Source organism: Alexandromys fortis, unplaced genomic scaffold (genome assembly GCF_014885135.2).
Source record: "Alexandromys fortis isolate MF-2015 unplaced genomic scaffold, M_Fortis_MF-2015_v1.1 scaffold_5, whole genome shotgun sequence".
Classification (NCBI taxonomy): domain Eukaryota; kingdom Metazoa; phylum Chordata; class Mammalia; order Rodentia; family Cricetidae; genus Alexandromys; species Alexandromys fortis.
Window position 1 is genome coordinate 6,304,478 of NW_026067924.1, and position 20,077 is coordinate 6,324,554.

General features: G+C 39.7%; 1 protein-coding gene across 6 annotated transcripts in view; it reads right to left on the reverse strand.

Moving 5' to 3' along the window:
* Fars2 (phenylalanyl-tRNA synthetase 2, mitochondrial) overlaps positions 1–20,077 on the reverse strand; it is a 376,567-nt gene that overhangs the window by 276,901 nt on the left and 79,589 nt on the right. For all 6 annotated transcript variants that reach the window (XM_050142158.1, XM_050142155.1, XM_050142157.1 and 3 more), the window contains one exon: positions 18,102–18,734. In XM_050142158.1, the coding sequence (XP_049998115.1) occupies positions 18,102–18,713 (612 nt within the window). In that variant the 5' untranslated portion in view covers positions 18,714–18,734. The remainder of the gene's footprint in view (positions 1–18,101; positions 18,735–20,077) is intronic.

Consider the following 20,077-nt stretch of genomic DNA (forward strand, 5'->3'; position numbering starts at 1 on the left):
TGTGTTCTGCTGAGACAGAAGTGAGTGCAGAGTGCACAACAACAGAACAAACATAGTTTCATTCCAAATTCGTAGCTTCAGCACTGTGGGCCAGCATGAGACCAGTGCCATCTAGAGGCAGAGGACAGGGAGCTGCTCCATCACTGACCAGGTTACAAGATTTGTCATCAAAAAGTATTCTCCTTTATTTCCATTTTCAAAATATTAAAGTCTAGCAGAATGTACTCGTAATATCTTTTATACTAAAGTCAGACATAACTGCCACCAGGGCCATATTAATTTACTAAGGTACCAGATGATGTTTTTCTGCACTTTTTACCCTCAATGGTATAATTTCTGAAAGAGATAAACAGTGTTTCTAAAACAATCCCAAGGAAAGAGGGAGACAGACAACACAGATCACTGGCTCGACTCTGCATTTGGAAGTCGCCAACTCCTTACAATGCCAATGAAAATCTAAGAGGCTAGAGCAGGGAGGCTTGGAAATACTGAAACAAAAGTGAATCCAGATAGTAACAGAGAGAAATCACTTCAGGATGGGCACAGCAGCACACCCCTGTCATCAAAGCAAGCAATGCTCAAACAGAAGACCCAACTGAGCCACAGAGTCTAAAACTTGCTTGGTGACAACAGCAAGATATTGTCTTAAAAGAAAAAGAAAAAAAAAACTTTAAGGTTCACTGCTATGTTTTTGATCTAAAATATTCCCCCAAGGGCTTGTCTGTAAAGACAGGTCCCCAACCTGTGGTCACTCTTAAACAATAGTAAAGGAAGCCCTGTTGTTGGGGCATATTCTTGAAGATTATGAAAGCCCAAATACTTGGTCTCTCTCTTTGCTTCCCATCTACCACACAGTGAGCACCCTGCTGCTTTAGAAGTTCTCCCCAGAATGCACTGAGTCTGTCACCATAGGCCTAAGTCAACAAAGTCAAGTACCCAGAGACTAAAATAAGCCTTTCTTCAATGCTGATATAGCTTAGAGAAATGTTATAGTGAAGAACCTAGCTATTACCTTAATTGTGATAAATATGCCATAGTATTTAATAGTGGGAAAGCTGCTGTTAGGGATTTCAAGAGTTCTCTCTTGTTGGCAACATTTCTACGAAACAAATAATATTCTATAATAAGAGTGGAGATGATATACTCCTTTAACTGAAATCAGCACAATGCAGGAAGAATTGGAGCCCCAAGAGTCACATCACACTCTTACTGTGAATGAAGATGGATGATCAGAATTTTCTAATAGTTTCAGCACTAGCAAAGGTCTCTGAGTACCTGCAAGACCTCCAGAACAGGGACCATCACAATGACGTCATCACCATATGAAGCACTGCAGACGCTTCATGCTGTCCTTGCCAATTACTTGATTAATTTAGAACTATCTCAACAAGCCCACACTAAGTAAAGCAGCACATATTGGGGTTGAAAGTTTTAACTGTTCTCTTCAGATAACATCAAGCACTACACTAAAACACATTCCACATTAGAATATCTATTCTCACCCCTCTATCTTCACTTGAGAAAAAAAAATGTTGGTCCAGCTCTCTTCCCAGAAAACAGAAGCCATCCAATAGGAAATCTCCTAGAGTCTAGTCCTCCATCCCCTTCTATAACCTGTCTTTGATAACCAGGCTTCAATCCTTCACTCTTACTTGACTTTAAGGAAGGGAATTATTCTTGACGCACACTTTCTTCTAGGCAGGCTCTAGACCATATCCCTCCTCTGCCTCCTAAACACACTGTATCACATCCTGTGTCCTCAAAGTCCTTAACTGGGGCTCATGTTGTCATTTCCATGCTCGCTATCCCTAATTTGACTCTTCATCTCAACAAACACATTTAATTCTGTCCTCTGAACAAGCGAACCAAACAAATGAAAACTGGCTCCCTCCTTTGGCATCTTCCTCACACTTCTCTGTCCCTCTACTGTTACTCTGTATTTGTAATCCAGAAGCCTCATGCTCACCTTTCTGTACTCCTTCATCTGCATACTGTGATCCTATAACTCTAGCTTCCAACTATGAACCAATGCCTTTGAGTCTGGATGCCGTAAGTTCTTGGGAATTTATCCAAAAGGCACTTCACCCCAAAACCTGTGCTAGGACCCAAATATACACCTACATATAAGGTGTCTCCATGTGCAAATTTTCCACCTAAACATAGACTAGGCTCAATTTGCTTTCCTCTTCCCATCATAAAACGTAACTCTCCTGTAATCCTTAATTCTGCAAATGGTACCAAGAAAACAATGCCAGCATTCTACTTCCTCTCTCGTCCCCATACACAGTGATAAAATCCAGTCAATCTTACCTCCTTCAAGTATCTTCGTTCCTATCATGTGGCCATCTTCTTAGCCAGGCCTGCACTCAACCAGTCTCCTGGGAAGCAAATGTTTTTTCATGTGTCTTTCCAGCACCAATCCTGCGTGGTGCTGCTACACTCTTCATACTACCTAAAAAGATCAATTTGGTTGTCTCATTCTTATTCTTCAGTATTACTGAAGACCTCTACATTTTTTTAAACTGAAGTTCAAATGCCCAGAAAGTTACACAGGAAGCTGTTCACGAAGTTGCTCAAGCCTCCAACTTGTCCTTCATCACCTATCATCTCCCCATGTGCCAGGCACACCATATTACACGTTCTAGGGATATGTCACAATTGTCCTCTTTTGAAGCTATCAAATATGTTACTCCTAATACCTTTTCTGCAACCATACTGTTTTGTTCAGGATTCTCCAAAATACCATTATTTTTATATTAGAAGTGATTTCTCATTTCCATGTGCTGACCATCTTTCTCAGCATGCTAATTGCATGGTATGGAGCCTTGTTTATCTCTCACAAGGCTAAGAGCAATGAACAGTGCTTAGTCGAGATCTTCTTTTATCCCAACCCTGCTTAGGAGAGAAGGTTCCCAAAAACATGTGCCATCTAAACACAAAGGCAAACTATATCCAACTCTGCTCAACCAAAGCCTATAGCTACATAGATGACCTGAGAGCCCCAGGACAGGGCAGATGTAGAGGAAGTCATAGGCACAGCCTGTAAGTAACTCCAGTAAGTACGGCCCCATCTATTAATTTTTGGCTCAGAACGAAATAAGTAAGAATCCCCTGGAAACAGTCACATGTACATACCTCACCACAGGAACTCCCAGGCCTTCTCATCCCATGAACACAGCAAGCAAATTCAATTATATTATTCAAATCTGATTAAAGCATTTCAGCAAATATTAAGTATTCAAATCACTTTGGAGAGGATTGGGATATCTTATATTAAAGGGATAGCAGATTCATCTAAGTGGATTTGAGCTGCTAATTTTCATGGTTTTTAATTTCTTTAAACAACTGGGATCGTCTGCTTCTCATTGGGGAGGACTTGCGTTTGAAAGGGCCAGTTAAACAGCTCTCTGTCCTCAGGTCTCTGTGGGAAGTCCATTCTTGCTTCAGCTAATTGATATCGAACCGGTTTTGTCTTTCCTTGGATTGTCTGTAATGCACCACATGCCAATTAATCAAATTAGAGAGATCAGCACAGGGGAGGGAATTCACTGGAACTGTGCATTGCAAGAAACAGACTCCATTCTCTCCCTGCTGCTATCTTATTTCCTCTCCCCGTAATGAAACTTTGCGACAGTGGAATAAGGGGAAGAGATCTGAAATAGGTCGTGTGTCAAGACACCATAACTGAAGAACAATGACTGCCAGACAGCCAGAGCAACTGTTGCTTGTCAGGATACCCAGCTTCCACTGGACACACTCGGCTAGCTTCAGTCTAAGCTTTTTAGGAGAACAGTCATCCCTCATTCAAAGTGACTTTCATTCCCAAACCCACATGATCTACCCAAACCTCAACTTGAATACTCAGATCACAAGGTAAGTAACCCGAAGATAAGATGACAGGTTCAACAAAAATTCTCAGGGAGGTAGGGTCACCAAACATGACTGTTGGGATGAGCTGAGGCTGTCCTCCAAGATCATCCAGTATAGCAGCATCTGGAGTTCCTGAACCCCAGGTCTCCCCAGAGACCCTGCTTCCAAATATTCACATCTGTTGTGACGTATCCTCCTGCTTTATTGATTTTCACATGGACTCTATAGCCCTTTCTTCTCTTGTAGGTTATCCCAGGGACACTGATGGGAGAATATTGCTCTGGCCTACACACAGAAAGCAGGAGAAACTTTAATACATTAAAGAAAGGAAGCTACAGACAGTTGTACAGAAAGAGCAAGAGATATTCAGTGTGCAGACATGCTGAGATAAAAAGCAAGTATGGTAACCGAGGCAACAATGTAGTCCCCCACCCGTGTTTGTAATCCCAGGGATAGGGAAGTGGAAACAGGAGGACTAGACTGGGGCTTGGCCAGCCAGAGTCCAGCCGAATCAGTAAGCACTGGGTTAGATGGGAGACCCTGTCTCAAAAAATAAGGTGTAGAGCATAAAGACATCTAATATCCACCTCTGTCTTCCACAACACACATGCATATGTACATACACATGCACACACACACACAAAATAATCACACTCCTCTGTGTGTACATATGCAGAAATGGTAAAAATGTAATAAAAAGCAACAATCAAAAATGGTAGCAACAAAAACACCACATCCCCGTGAGAACTGGATCTCATTACAGACAACAGTTTAAAGGAGAAAGAAACACCCATCCTGCATGCTCCTGCAGGAGATGGGAATAAAATAAATATAGAGACTCACAACTGAACAATTGCACAGGATGAAAGATTGTGAAACACTCAGTCCTAAACGGGGTGTCTCCATCAAATCTCTCCCCTAGAGCTCAGGGAACCCTACAGAAAAGGAAGTGGAAAGATTATAAGATGCAGAGGTGATAAAGGACAGCACGAACACAAGACCTTCTAAACATAGCACAACCAACACATGTATGAACTCAGAAACTGTGGCTGTGTGCACAGGGTATGCACAGGTCTGGACCACCTAGATAGGGTCCTAGGACTGACATGGGAGGTGGACATATACCCCCATCTTTAACCCACAAGTTATCTCTAATTGATAACCACTTTCAAAAAACAATTAATTTTAAAATTTTAAAAATTAGTTTTCTCCAACAGAGTCTCACTGGGTATATAAACCACACTTAAGGGAAGGCCTTATACCTAGCAGATGATAGCCAACTAATCTCAATGGCATTTTTTTTGAGGTTCTCTCTCTCCTAATTCTTTATTAGGACCTTTTAAAAAGAATCATGGATGTCCTTTTCATACTGATTATGGTTTCAGGTTTGTGCTTTTATGGGATTTCTGTGTGTGTGAACATGTCTCTATACCTATATGTGTTTCTTATGCTTTTCTTTAGCTCTTTTTCGTCTGTTTGATTGTTCTCAATCTTGTTTATTTGCTTTTATTTTATTTTTGATCCCTATTTGTATTCTAATGAGAGAAAGAAACAGTGTGGATTTGGGTGGGTGGTGAAGTGGCAAGGATCTAGGAGAAGCTGGGGCAGAGGAAACCATAATCAGAACATATTATATGAAAAAAAGCCTATTTTCAATAAAACAAAGATTATAGAAGAGAGAGGGAGGGAGGGAGGGAGGGAGGGAGGGAGGGAGGGAGGGAGGGGAGACTAAAGGACAAAGTGGAGGAATCCTGAGGACACCTGAACTCCCATGAGTTCTGTTCTGGAGAGCCACCATCAACATAATAAACTCCTAAGCTTTGAGACACACTTGGAAAGCTGGAATTCCCAAAATTCTTCTGAGTGAAACTAGCAGCAGATCTTTAATGATACCCTGTGTTGACTGCAGGTTTCAAACAAGGATGGAGTCTTTCAAAAATACGTCACCACTAGTGCACTTGATTCATTGTGGATGAATTTACTGTAGCTGACTTGATAAATCCTATAGTATATAGTAACATATGACAGAATCAGTATTTAACAATCTAATTCTAAAATGATACACCAGAGTTCAAATAATCATTTGTATCATTACTGCCAAAGCAGGTAATGCATATTCTACATAGTCCCACCACAAGACCCTCATGAAGAGACACAGCACATCCTGAAAGGGGAAAGAATCAATGTGACTCAATCAAAGGGATTAACCTTACTTAGGAGTCAGTGACCTCAAAAAATTAAAAATTTAGAATTATCAACTGTAAACAGAGGTTTCTCTGTCCTTCCCTGTCCTGCAGCTGCTTATAAATTCAGAGGTTTAAAATTAATTACAGAATGTTTGGCCTATAGTTCAGGCTTATTACTAACTAGCTCTTACATTTAAATTAACTATTTCTATTCATCTATGTATGGCCATGTGGCTGTAGAATTACCGGTCTGCTGGCATCTTGCTTCTTGGGAGGCTGACTCACTTCTCCCTCAACCCTGCCTTTCTTTCTCCTTGTATTCAGGTTGGATTTTCCACCTAGCTATATCCTGCCTTGCTATAGGCCAAAGCAGTTTTTATTATCAACTAATGAGAACAACATATATTCACAGTATACATAAGGGTTATCCCACAGCAATCAACCAAGAAAATGTAAACCCTTAAAATTCATCATCTGACTCAGAATCCTTCTGGTAAGAAGGTTCTTTATATTTGCCTGGTATAATATAATTTTAAACCTGGCTCATAAATCCAAAATAACACAAACAATAACTTACACAAAGACTAACACTTAACAGGTCTCAAAGGATCAGTGTTTAGTGGGTGTGCTTAACTCTCAGTCCAGTGGGATATGAGTGTCACCACTATCAGGGTGGCCTGAGGTTGACAGGGAAAGCATCTCACCTACCATCTAGCAACTTCCCAGCTAAATATGTGAAATGATGCCAGTCCATCCCTGCTCACAGCATCCAGGAATATGTAGCACACAAAGAGATGTGGGTCCCAAAGTGTGACATATCCTGTGCAAGAGTGCGAGAACACTGAATATATTTCTGTCACTTTCACACTTCACTTAGGCTAGTAGAAAAGACATTGTCACTGCATTTATATGGATTCAATAAAACCTAAGGAGGCCTCTTGGCCTTCTGTAGTAGCGCTATGCAAATGGCAGCCATTCTCTTGACATCTTGGAGGAATAAATGAAAGCTCAACTATTTCTTTTGATGTCATTGCTGGTGCCAGAGCCTAAGTCCTCACCACTCAGTACATGTTTCTATGCACTAAGAAGCATTATTGTGGAAACCTACATACTAATTATATCCAGAAACTTTAAATTAGAATTCACAGCAAATGTGTTTGTTTCTCTAGGTGTGGCTTTTCCATACAAACCCATTTTACTGGAGGAATAATAGCCTGTCTCCCAAAATGGATCTAAACATCTTGGTATTACTTGTTCAAAATCAAGCAATCCTTCATTGTCTGCTCTGTGAGAACCTTCTGGGCCCTTGAAACGTGTTTCTTTTGCCAGTGGACACAACGTGAAGCAGTCCCTAGAGGCTGCTGGAGTGATGTCACAAAGAGGAAATTCTAACTCCTCTGGGGCACTTTGCTCTGCACTGCAAGGAAGGCAAGCGGGGTGTTGGGCTCCCCCAATGGCTCCCTCAAAGACCAGCAGTTTCCCCCAGTCCCTCTCTGTTATTTGCATAAAAATATTTCTTGAAGGCAGCGCTTCCAAGACAGCCATTGCTAAAGGGGTTATTGTCATCAAATTCTAATAGATCTTCCCTGATCAACTTACTGCATGATTTCTTCCTTAAGGCTGGGCCCTTACTACACTTGCTCCTCTGAAAGAAGAAACAGCTCTAAGTCTGTCTGACCAGAAATGTAGACACATGAACCACCATGTACTTAAAAGTGTTAGTCGCCATCTTTTGCAGAGTGCAAACTGACAGTTGGGACTGAAAATGACATCCAGGCTCTGTGCCTAGAAGCAATCTCTCTGCTCGGGATTCCGGTCAACAAAGGAGAGACAAATAAGCCTGGCACCCTCAAGGAACCCATTAATCTGGTGGGGACACCAAGGATAAACAAGGGGATAGTTCAAGAAAGTAAGCTACATAATGCAATAGTGAGCAACAAAAGCTCCTATATAAGGCTATATCATGGGTCTCAGGCTACGGGGCTAAAAAGTCAATCTTACAGAAATCAACAATGCAAAAAGCCCTATGCCATAGAAAAGACTGGTCCAATCAAATGTGCCTCCAAATCCCTCCATGTCTTCTGATAATAGGTACTACCCAAATCGTATGAGCTATGGATTCCTGAGATCAGTAAATTCACTATCAGAGAAAAAATTAAGTAAACACCTGGGTAAAAGGGAAAAAAAAAACTAAAGACAAGCTGTTTCTAGTAAGTGTGTCTTTGACAGGAGCCCTGCCTAAAAGATTTTTAAAGAAGAGATTAGAGAAATGTGGTGACTGTGATCTATCAAGGCGAAATTAAACTGCCCTCAATAAAACTCCTCCACATGAGGCTATTAAGGAAACCCAATAACCACACACTAGAAAATAAATAACCATCATTCACTAAAAGACAGAAAAGTGATTTGGGGCTGAAAGCAGAAATAAAGAGAGTACCTTTGTCTCGCAGTCAGAGCGACAGTGGGGAAGCCCAAGATAGCAGGGCTCTAATGAACCATCTGGAAGGAAGGCAACAGTATCAAAGGAGGAGAAGAGATAATAATGATTGGCAGTGGCTTCCTACAAGGAATCTATACCGGAGGCCAGAGAGGTACTTAAATGAAGGATATACACTCTACTATGCTCCAAATAAAGGGTACACGCCACTAAAATCATGACAGCCAAGGGATACAGCTGAAGAAATAATGCCTTCTACACGCTCCTACGTGCAGAAAACTGTCAATGGCCATGATCACTTTTCAAAAGGTGGCAAGAGGCACATGGACTTAAAACAGACATCTTGATGAAGTGCCATTTCAATAAGCGTGCTCTGGTTAAAATTACATCAAAGCTTTCTTAGTGCACCTTCACATATCTCTCCTATAAAAGCATTTCTTTGTTTCTACATCAATATTAATGAGCTATATGTTTATATTAAAGTATTTATAACTTCTTCATAAATTGGGTCTTCATTTGTTAAGACCTAAAGTTTTATACCTTACAAGAGAATAAGAATTTCAAAAACATCCTAAGGAGTAAGGTAATCACATCTTTATAAATAAATAAGTAAAGATTTATTTGTCAGGTCCAAGCACAGATTTAAAATACTATTTCTAACACTTGATGAAAGGAAGTAACCCAGCCTTCAGATAAGTATCAAAGACAAACACAAGTAAATATAATTTTATGAAACTTGCTCTACTGCTGTGCTGGTTTCAGTTTTCCGGTAAAATCAATAATCTTGGACTAACCAGGTAGATGAGAAACAAAACAGATGCACACATTATTACAAATAGTAATTTTAAATTGTACACATAAGTGGTTTTTAAAACTAATGAAGACAGAATGGCAAGTCTCTTCAAATGAAATAAAACCTGGAAGTAGCAACTGCATATGTGTACGTATGGACAAAAGTCCGAGTGCACCTCCCTCGAGGCATGCAGGAGGGATGCAGACAAGCTTAGGAAATGCAGGCTGTGCAGCACTGACTGAAGCACAAACTGCAGGATGCCCATCTCTCCTCAACTGCATAGTGCACAGCAGCTGGTGAAACTGAACAGAGCACCTTCAAGGCCAGTGGAAAACAGAACAGCTTTGCCCCACTCCAGGCATCCATGCTTAACTAATATTTTTAATCAAACTACATTGATACAGGATTTGTACAACAGACTCTCAGGTGAATCTATCAAATAGATGAAACTTGCCAAACTTTACAATAGTTTTAAAGCTTCAAAACAGTGGTTCCTATATATTTCTTCCCTCAAATTCCTCCTACAATCCTAGGAGTCATAATACATAATAATATGCAACGACTGTAATGCTTATTGACACATTCATCCCTTCCTCCTGATGGGTCACTATGGTCCTGATTCTCTGTTTAGCATGCCCATGAATTTTTTTTTCAAACTTACGCCACGTAGTTCTTTAATGTAAAATCTGTGTCTGTATATAAGACAAAGAACACAAACCACTTTGTAACAGCACTCACTGTGGAGCATAGTCTGAACAGCCATAAAAGAGAGAAGTCTAGTGCATCTCCAGCTGTTGGAACACTCAAGATAACATCAGGATTAAAGCCTCATCACTGCATACATATGTACCCAGGTCATTTTACAAATAAGTCTCATTTTATTTATGAATTCTCCTCTTAATGGACATTTGAGTAGTCTTTAGCTTTTAAAGAAAAAAGGTCAAATCACAGGACATAAAATTGTTACTTTCATAGAAAAATGACCAAACTGCTCTGCGGAGTGGTAGGAGCTGCACATGCTTCTAAAAGACTGAGACTCTTATGATTTACTGAACACTGGCAATCAGCAGCAATACTAAAGGTACTGATCTGCTTTTCAGTTACATAATTCCTAGTCAAGCTGGTCCTTGTTTGCTGGCCAATCATGTATGAGCTTCTTCTATCAATAGTTTAATATGATGTCCACCCTTTACTTTTTAAAGTATAGTAAATCGTGCATAAGAAAAAGTGATTGTTTCCTGTTTCAGGAAGGAAAGGCGTCTCTGTGCTTGCCATCCATACCTCTTTTACAAAGAGCATTAGCACTGACAATTTGGAAAGCCCTCGCCCCCAAGTCTAAAGGCATTGGGTCATTCCTCATATGTAAAGTAATTTTTTTCATTATCATTCTCTTCTTTTGCATTACAACATCTCAACATATAACTGAATCCACATATAATATTTTAGCTAATTATGCTCACTTTTCAACTTTACACAAATATAACCATATTAGCAAAGCTTCTGTAGCTTTACTTGTGGCTCAATCCTACTTCTCCTATCCATTACACTGAGAAAGTTATGACATTCAATACTACAAGTCCATGATCGTGTAGAATCAAATAAATGCATCTCAACTTAGTTCACTAAACTGGCATTGTTCCAGTTTTCATCTAATTCTAATCATTTTATAGAAAGTTAATATCTACTTGTTGGTAGATGAGACACACCCAAGAGAGAACATGGGAGCAGTAATTCAGGTGCAGGTCTTCACACTTTCCAACTTGCAGATCCATGGTCCACAGTCACTAGCACTCAGTGTTGTTGGGCTATTTCATAAATGAAACATTTGCCTTTGCTGAGACATTTTAATATGACCAACACCAATATGTATATATTGGTGTATATATAGCAAGGTATTTCAACCAGACAGAGTTTATTTTTGTCTCTTCAATGTAGTCTGTCCACAAATGATCATGGACAGAGGCATCTATGGCAAAAATTAATGTAATCAACTTTGACACTTTTTCCTTCCTGGAGCTTTCTTCCCACAAAGAATCTCACATTTCAGATATTAAAATCCACCAAGATAAGGACAATAACCTTCCATTTTTTCCCACAGTTTTTAAAGACTTTCATTTCAGAATGGATTAGGTCACCCAGAAATGAATTTGTATCCAGTGGGAAACCAAGATCAATATTCCATAGATAACTGTTACAGAACAATTAAGACAATTTATTATCTTCCCATTTTTGTAACTCCACTGCTATTTTGTAAGTTCATAAATATGATTATTTCAAAAGTCTCTATTCTAATAAATTTATTTATTTACTCATTTATTTTACATCCTAGCTACAAGTTCCCCTCCATCCTTTCCTTCCAGTCTTTCCCCTTAGATCCCGATCTGTTCACCACACAAACCCCTTCCCCTCTGTTTCTATAGAAAAGGGCAGGTCACCCAGGAGTATCAACAAAACATGGCACATCAAGTCACAGTAACAAAAAGTTCCTATTTTAATCAACCTTCTGCTGCTCTAATGCTGTAAATCACCTTTACAATCATAAATTATATGTCACACTATAAAATAAGTATAAAGCAAACCCTTTATACTTAACACTGGGCCTTGAATTTTATGACCAGTCCTCTTTCCCAATACCCAGAAGACATTGTCAGATTTACTAAGACAGAAGAATTACCATCTTCATGGTATTGTTTGCTTACTGATAAAAATACTTATATATGACATATCTCTCTTTTCTGCTTTTATTATATATCTAATGGCATTTAATCATTTTATTCATCACTATCTTGAGTATCTTGTACAATATTTATATAAAGGACTTCAAAGTTTTAACTGGTATTATGAATAAAATCTTTACACTATTACATTTTCCATTTGTTATTGCTTGTGATGAGAAATGTTCCAACATTTTCCTTATACCCTTTCTGAATTGTCTTCCTACTCTGAATAAATCTAGAAATTCTACTAAATTTTTGATACTCACTTATATGATATTCAGTTCCTATGTCAGTGTTTCTATCTTCTTTTCTCTAAGATTTCTTTTTTTCCCATGTGTATGAGTGTATCTGTGTATAAGTTTGTGCATTTAAACACAAGTGCATGAGGAGGTCAGAGATATTGGATTCCCCTGAACCTGAAGTTACAGGTGACTGTAAGCTTCTTGACAAGGGTGATGGGAATTGAAGGCAGATCCTCTGCAAGAGCAGTATGCATTCTTAACCACTGAGCCGCTTCTCCAGGCTTCACGTTCTCTTTCTTGCTGTTGTAGGGAGACTTTCTAATTCAATACTGAGCAGAATCAGGGCCACAGATGACTCTGAATGGAAGCTGATTTTGATAGAAACATATATAGTGACTCATCATTACCTATGACAGCCGCTGAGAGTGCCTGAAAGATATCATTTGCAAAGTTCCAAATATATTGCTAAAGTTTTTACCATGTGTCATTAACGTAATTAAATGTATTTTAATGCTATGAGATAATTAAATGGAAAATTATTTTCTACATCTATTGAGATAATTATATGCTTTTTTCTCTTTGCATGAGTTAATTTTGTAGAATAGAATATTTGTAAACAATAATGGAATGGGACAATACTCAATTGAATTTGTAAATATTTCATTCAATAAATGTTTGTCTGTTCATTAAAACAAAATGACTGGTACCCATAAAGGTGAAATTTTTAAAGTTTCCTCTCAATTTAGCATTAATATAAACAGGTATAACCTCCCTCATAAGACGAGATTGATGAATGTCTTGGTTCTCCTTTATAAAACAAACTACATAAATCTTTAATAGTTTGGTAAAAATTCACATCTCAAATCACATGGAAAATGGAGAAGCTATGAATTCCAGACTGAATGTCTTTCAGGTTTCTATTGTGTGTCATTTATACTGTTTTCTTTAATGTGGCCTACCTTTTAAAAAGTATTGATGGTAACCTTCCCATGAAAGAAGGAGCCACCTTACAGTACAGGCTGAGCCAATGTCATTTTAACTGACTGGTCTCAAGGTTTTCTGTATTTTCATTTTATAGGAGATGAATCTCAAACACATGTAAACACACAAAAAAGATGACTTTGGATGCACACAATACCCAAGTAAATAACAATTCACAACCAATCCTCTTACATACACCATAAAATGCCAAAGTCACTTCCAATATTATTATGAAAAAATCCCAAGACTCTGCTTTTTCCATATTGGTGTTTCACTATGCATTTCTAAAATAAAGACTTAATAAAACATTTATATTCTCATCACATTTTAAAATTAAATAAAGAAAGGAACTTACTTTCAGGTGTTTCATTAGTATTCACTTTTCCAACCACATTAAACATTGTTTTCCTTTTTTCCTAAAAATGTTTTCCCTTGCTAGGATCTATCTATACATTAGGATCAGGTGAGCCAATCCTGCCTTCATCCCTAAGTTCCACTTCCTAATATTTTGTTTTTCTTGCCATTTTCTTGAACTGAGTCATTCATTCTATTGAGTACCATTTCCAAAACTATAACAAAGGTACAGTCTCAGCTTTCCAATGGGTTATGAACAAAGACATGGGCCTACTGCACACAAATACACACATAGAACTCACAGGAAGCATTTAAGAGCACATGAATTCCTCTATACTCCACCCAACAAAAGAAGTCAAGTCCACTGACAACACAGTAGAAAATGATGACTTCAGTTCTTAAACACATCCCACTGCTTAAACATTTTCAAGAACTTGCATTTGGTTCCCTTCAACTTCATTCTTTAGGTCACATCCTGGGCAGACTTGCTGCTACTCCCCATGGTCAGCACATGGATTACTACTTCTCTGTGCCATAACCTCATATGTTCCTCTCTTCTTAGTTTCTATAATGTGGTAGATGGATCCAGAGCTTGACTCTGTTCAAATCCAACTGCCCTGGCAAGTCATGTCTTTATAGTCAGAGCCATGCCCCGCCCCCATCAGCAGACACACCTCTGACAGACCCTCTCCTTTGTGTGTGGAGAGGGGTGCACCTGTGTATGCTGGTGTGCATGCTCTTGGAGGCCAGAGAATAACCCAGAACAGCATCTCTCAGGTACCATTCACCTTGTTTGTTGAGACCATCTCCCATTGGCCTAGGGCTTATGAATTAAGCTAGGCTGGCTAACCAATGAGCCCCAGGGATCTGGCCTATTCTCCCTCACCAGCACTGAGATTTCGAGTGCATGCTTCCACTTTTAGCATTTGTAAAAAGCTACTGTCACTGATACTGGGGAGTGACCTCAGGTTCTCATGCTGGCACAAGTACTTTACAACCTTTGCTCCCTCCTGAGCCCCTGACGGATCCTCTTCTTATGATGGTGGTAATCACTGACGTTCAATCTTTGCATTCTTATGAGAATGTCATGTCAAAGTGCCACTAGAAAAATTGGTAATCCAACTACTGCTCTCTGAGTGGTTCTTTAGGAAGCTCTCCTTTACCAGGCACTGCTGTAGTCCTCTATAAACTCATTCTCTAACCTGGTCTGTGTTTTGTAGAAGTTTTAGTTCTGCTGTTCTAGGGCTCGGTACTTTTGCAAAGACTTGGGGATATCCAAAGCTGCATACATATATGCCTTCTATTTCTTTATTTTTATTTAGAACAATATGGAATGATTGTGACATTATCAAACAAATACTGAATTCATTGATTTGTATGCAACATGCAAACAGAGACAACACACAGAATTCTAAAGGTACATCAAGCTTGTTGATAACGTTTTCTGACTTCTATACCTTTATTCATTTTGTCTAGATAATGACAGGTGTGTGACTGAAATCACTAAACATCTTTGACCATGACCAAGTATTTGTCAAACTCGACCTTTAAGTCATCGGAGTTGCTTCATGTGGCAGATGAAAGCGTGTAACTCACAACCTTCCTTACCTATTTTAGCCTTCATCCATGCTTATCTTTTTTTCTATAAATTTTTCTTCTAATACAGCTGCATCTGGCATCTTTGGGGAAGCATTTGCTGAACAAACCTTCCCGTTCTTCACTCCACACTCTGTAGTTTTCTGGTTCTCAGAACATGCACCCTGATCATGCATTTTTGCACCTGCAAGGCTTACCCAATGTTGCTGTGGGAGATTCATGCATTAGAACTCATACTAAACTTATGATCTGGGCTTGCGTTCTTCTCATCCTGACTTCTGTTGAACTAAAATATTTTTCTACATTAGTCATTTTTCTGCATTTTTCTTTTCTCCCTCCATTGGTGCTAAAGGCATAGATTAAACTGAAACCTATACTTCTGTAAAGTGTGGTCTACTCAGTGACTCTTTCTATCCTCTTTCTGGATCGGAGCTTTAGCAGACTTATGTTAATTACTCCATCAAAACTGATGCAGACATTACTTTTATTTATCTTTCTCCAAAGAACGAAAAAGCTTTTTTCAATAATTGCTAAGTTAATAAGCTATCATTGTTCGTTCATTTCTATTATTATCAATATTGCGCTCTCTACTTTTTTCCTCTTGAGACAGGGCAACCCTATGTAACATACACTAGTCTCAAACTTGAAATCCTTCTGCCTCAGACTCCCAAGTGCTGGGATTGTTGGCCCATGCACCATATCCAGCATCACTGTTTATTTTACTCTATAATTCTAATAACTTGTACATATAATGAATGCAAGCTTACTAAATATTAGAGAAATAAAACAATGTATTGTTTTTAAGTACATATATACACATATTTTTAAAAATTTCAAATATTATTCATGGATAAATAAAAATTAAAAAAACATGTTTCTTGAGTTAAGAGTAGAGAAGATTGAGAATCAAAACTTCAAGGGAAGACAGGAATTCAGAAGCGACCCCTCTCCAGGGCTCACTACTGCTGTATCAAACATGCGCTGATTCGTAAACAGGTGTCGCTGACAAGCAGGACCACGGAAATCAGCAGAACACTGCACTTAGGAGACCTGTCTTCCAGTTCTGCCACTGGTTGACTGTGCAATCCCAATTAGACCTTTCCAGACCTCAGATTTTCTGTGCGGAAGTGAGATGACCTGCCTCATAGGTTTTTTACTATGAGGAGTAAATGAAGCATTGAAAACTGAAGCACCTTGCAACCTGAAAAGAAGCCAGTTATATACACAGGAGCATAATTCACCAAACAATAAACGAGAAAGCAGTCAGGACATTAGACTAGAGTAGCTACACATGGTGCCTGGAAAACTGGACTAGATTGCAACAAATATAAACCAAAAAAAAAAAAAAGGTTTATAAAGGAAACTATGTATTCCTCTCAATGCTAACTTCCTTTCATCACTCAATCCCTTCCCCCCATTAGAATGTCACTGTCGGTCTCTCAGCCTTCAACTATCTCTACCATAACACGCAGGCTTACACATTAATGTGTTCTTTAGCAAAGTAAGCCAGACTGAACACTTGTCCAATGTCATGCCATGGACAGCATGGCATCACAGGTGAATGGAAAGTGGCATTCTACCACTTGGTTGTATTCCAGACTCCGGCTTGTCTCTTTCCAGTTTCTTTCAGTGCCCTAATGTTTCCATACCCTTTCTAAAATAACCACATCCCAAGTACTAGGAATGGCCTCTATGCTCCCCAGACCCAGCACTGAAGCCTGTTTTGAGGAAGGTTAACCTGTGTCCCAGCTGTAAAGGATAACATTATTCTGAAGCAGATAGAGAAAGGGTAGTGCCTTTCCGTTGTTTCCTGCTAATGTATTTACTAGAATAATAAAATATTTATCTGTTAGCCTAAGGATTCTATGCTATTTGTTTTCACATTAAGAGCCCATCAAGCTGTGTTTGCAAGAAGGAGTTTTGTGACCATACTACTAATACCCCTTTCCAGTGAAAAATGTGTGGAAGGGGTTGTTAGAGACATACAAGAAACACCTGCACTCACTACAGTTTTGTCTGTTTCTTACAATAAAAGATGGAGACAGTCTTTTAATATATTTGAAAGAAAGGTAATGATACAATTTTAATTATTTTTCTTTACTTTTACTTTGTTTATCCTAAGACAGTGTCTCACTATGAAGCCCAGAGTGGCCTTGAACCTGCAACCCAGCGATTGCCTCTGCATCCCAAGTGCTGAATTACTACAAGCTTGAGCTACCATGCTTATTATGATTATTGTTGAGTAAGTAGGTTCAAGCTTTGTAGGGTTTTCATACTTTGCAGAGAAAAATAAATATATTATCCAGTACATTAGGACAGCATCAAACAGATGTATGAATTTGAAAACTTTTGCAGATGACCTGAATATCAGACTTCTGACCAAGAGGACTCTACATCTAAAAACACACATCTACACTAACAATGAAGACACACACCACTACCATGTCAGACAAGGAGAAGGAGCTGAGGGACACAGCATAGTTGACGGTGCAACAAGTGCACCTATAGACCCCCCTCAGCGCAGGAGAGCATCACTCTCCAGCAGCAGGAGACCAGCACTAAGTTCCACCAATACAAACGGACAGCCTGAGCACAGGTTCAGAGTTGCGCCTTTGCTAAGCTTGGATTAGGCTGGATGTGAACCACTAGCAGCTTATAAGTTGTAAACCAGTGTAAAGAAGGTCGGTACTGAGAGAAGGGGACCGGAAGGGACAAATGATAGAGAAAACTTTGTTTTGAAGTTTACAGTCTGCAGTGACGTGAGACACACAGCAGACACACTGTGGCTTGGAAGGCCAGTGTACACAAAAGACGTCACGAAGAACGGATGAGTCAATAATGGAAATGAAGATCAAGGACAAATCTGCGAGTTTCGCAGATCACCAGCCTTCAGTGACATCAACACAAACACATCTAGAGACTCACCTCGTGCTTGGAGAAGAGCCGGACACCCTCCAGCTGGTGGAAAACTGGGTAGTGCTGGGAGTCAATCTGGTCACGCCGGTACACATCACCTACCACGAGGAAGGCATTAAGTCCTGCATGCAGCAAGTCCCACTGGTGTGCTGACGTGTGTGCTCTCAGCATGTGCACCCGGTTCAGGTAATAGTTGTCCCCCTTCTTCCTGCTGGGGTGGTCTGCTGGGATTAGCAGGCTATCAAAGTTCTGCCAGGTGGTGACCACTGGAGGCAGCTGGTCATAGACGGAGAACAGAGGGGTCCTGGGGCGGCCCATGTATTGCCGGTAGAAATGCTCCTTTACCCGCTCCTTGAGCAGCCACAGAGGGTGGTACTTCTGGTTGTGCAGGTTCCTGCCTACCTTAGAAAGGACCTTCTGGGTAAGGTTGGTGTGGTCATCCTGAGGGTAGGATTTTCCCAGCAGCTCTATCACACAGCCTGGAGCACCTTGGGCAGGAAACTGGGATGCAGCTGGCCTTGAGCCCCAAGCTCGACGCTGATGGCATTTGAAGACATGACTGATCTTCCTTACTAGGTAGATGTGTTCATGGGCAGCTCGGATGAAGGTTGAACAGACCATTATAGAAGCTTCTCAGAAATTCTGGAAGGAGCACATAGGAAAAGCACAAGTTAAGTTTCATTCAGCAGACAACAACAAATGTGTCTTATGTTATCTAAACAAGCTCGTTACCTTCTAAGTGACATATATGTGTCCCTCCTATCACATCCACACCACAGGAAGACAACTGAAAATATCTATTGACAGGCTGCTGTAATTTGAATGTCCTTCCCAGGAACCATGTTGAAATTTCACTGCTGTCTAATATTATAAAAATGTGTGAAGCATGAGGGCTCTGCCTCTAGAACACAAGAGTGAGTTGACTGGGGTGGGAGTAGGCTTCTCATACAAGGAAAAGCTCAAACACTATTCTCTCTCTCTTTGCCATGAGGTGATTGAAACAGAAAGGTGTGGCTTAAGGCTTTGATCACTGACCCCAAACTCCAGAGCTATGAGAAACAAGTTTCCTTTTATTATAAATTACTCAGTCTGTGCTATGCTCTTATACCAAACAAATATAGGATTCTAGTATGGTGGTGCACACCTTTAATCTTGCAGTCAGGAGGCAAAGGCAGTTGGATTTTTGTAAGTTTAAGGGCCATCCTGGTCTAGCCATAGCAAGTTCCAGTCAAGACAAGTCTACACAGTAAGACCCTGTCTCAAAATTTTAGTGGATTAATTTTAATGAATTAACTAAACAAAACAAACAAAACACACTAAGAGAAAGACTCTGTTTACTGCACTAAACCAGAAGAATACTGAAGGTGCTTTTAGGTTACTCATCTCTAGGTGTCCTTCTCCTATCATTTAAACTCTTTGCTCTGTAGGAAAAAAAAAAAGCCTTCATCATGAGCAACAACCAACTTTATTGTTTACCAGATTGTAACACCAAGGGAATCCTTAGATCACCTGAAAGTTACTAGTCCACAGAGCTGGACTCATTCATTAAAGAGACTATATGCTCACACTAAGACCTCTGGTGGGCAATAAGAGAAAATTACAGTAACTACCCACACTTCTGCTCTCTACCCTCTTAACTACAAAGTCCTGTTTCCCTTTTACAGAGGGAGAAAGAGAGAGTACCTTCTGCCTCCTGGAATAATTTGCATAATCATAAAAAGTCATTAACTATACCTTTGGAAAAACATTTGAATAGGATCTAGGGAGATAGCTCAATTGATAAAGTACCTGCCATGCATGTATGAGAGACAAAGCTTGGGTCTCCAATTCCCACATAAAAATGGTGGGCACATCAACAAACATCTGTAAAACCATCATTCATTGGAAAGGGGTTCATGAGCCACTCAACCTAGCTGAACTGATAAGTTCCAAATTTACTGAAAGACCATGTCTTGAAAAATAAGGGGGAAGAGTGTGAGAGGCCT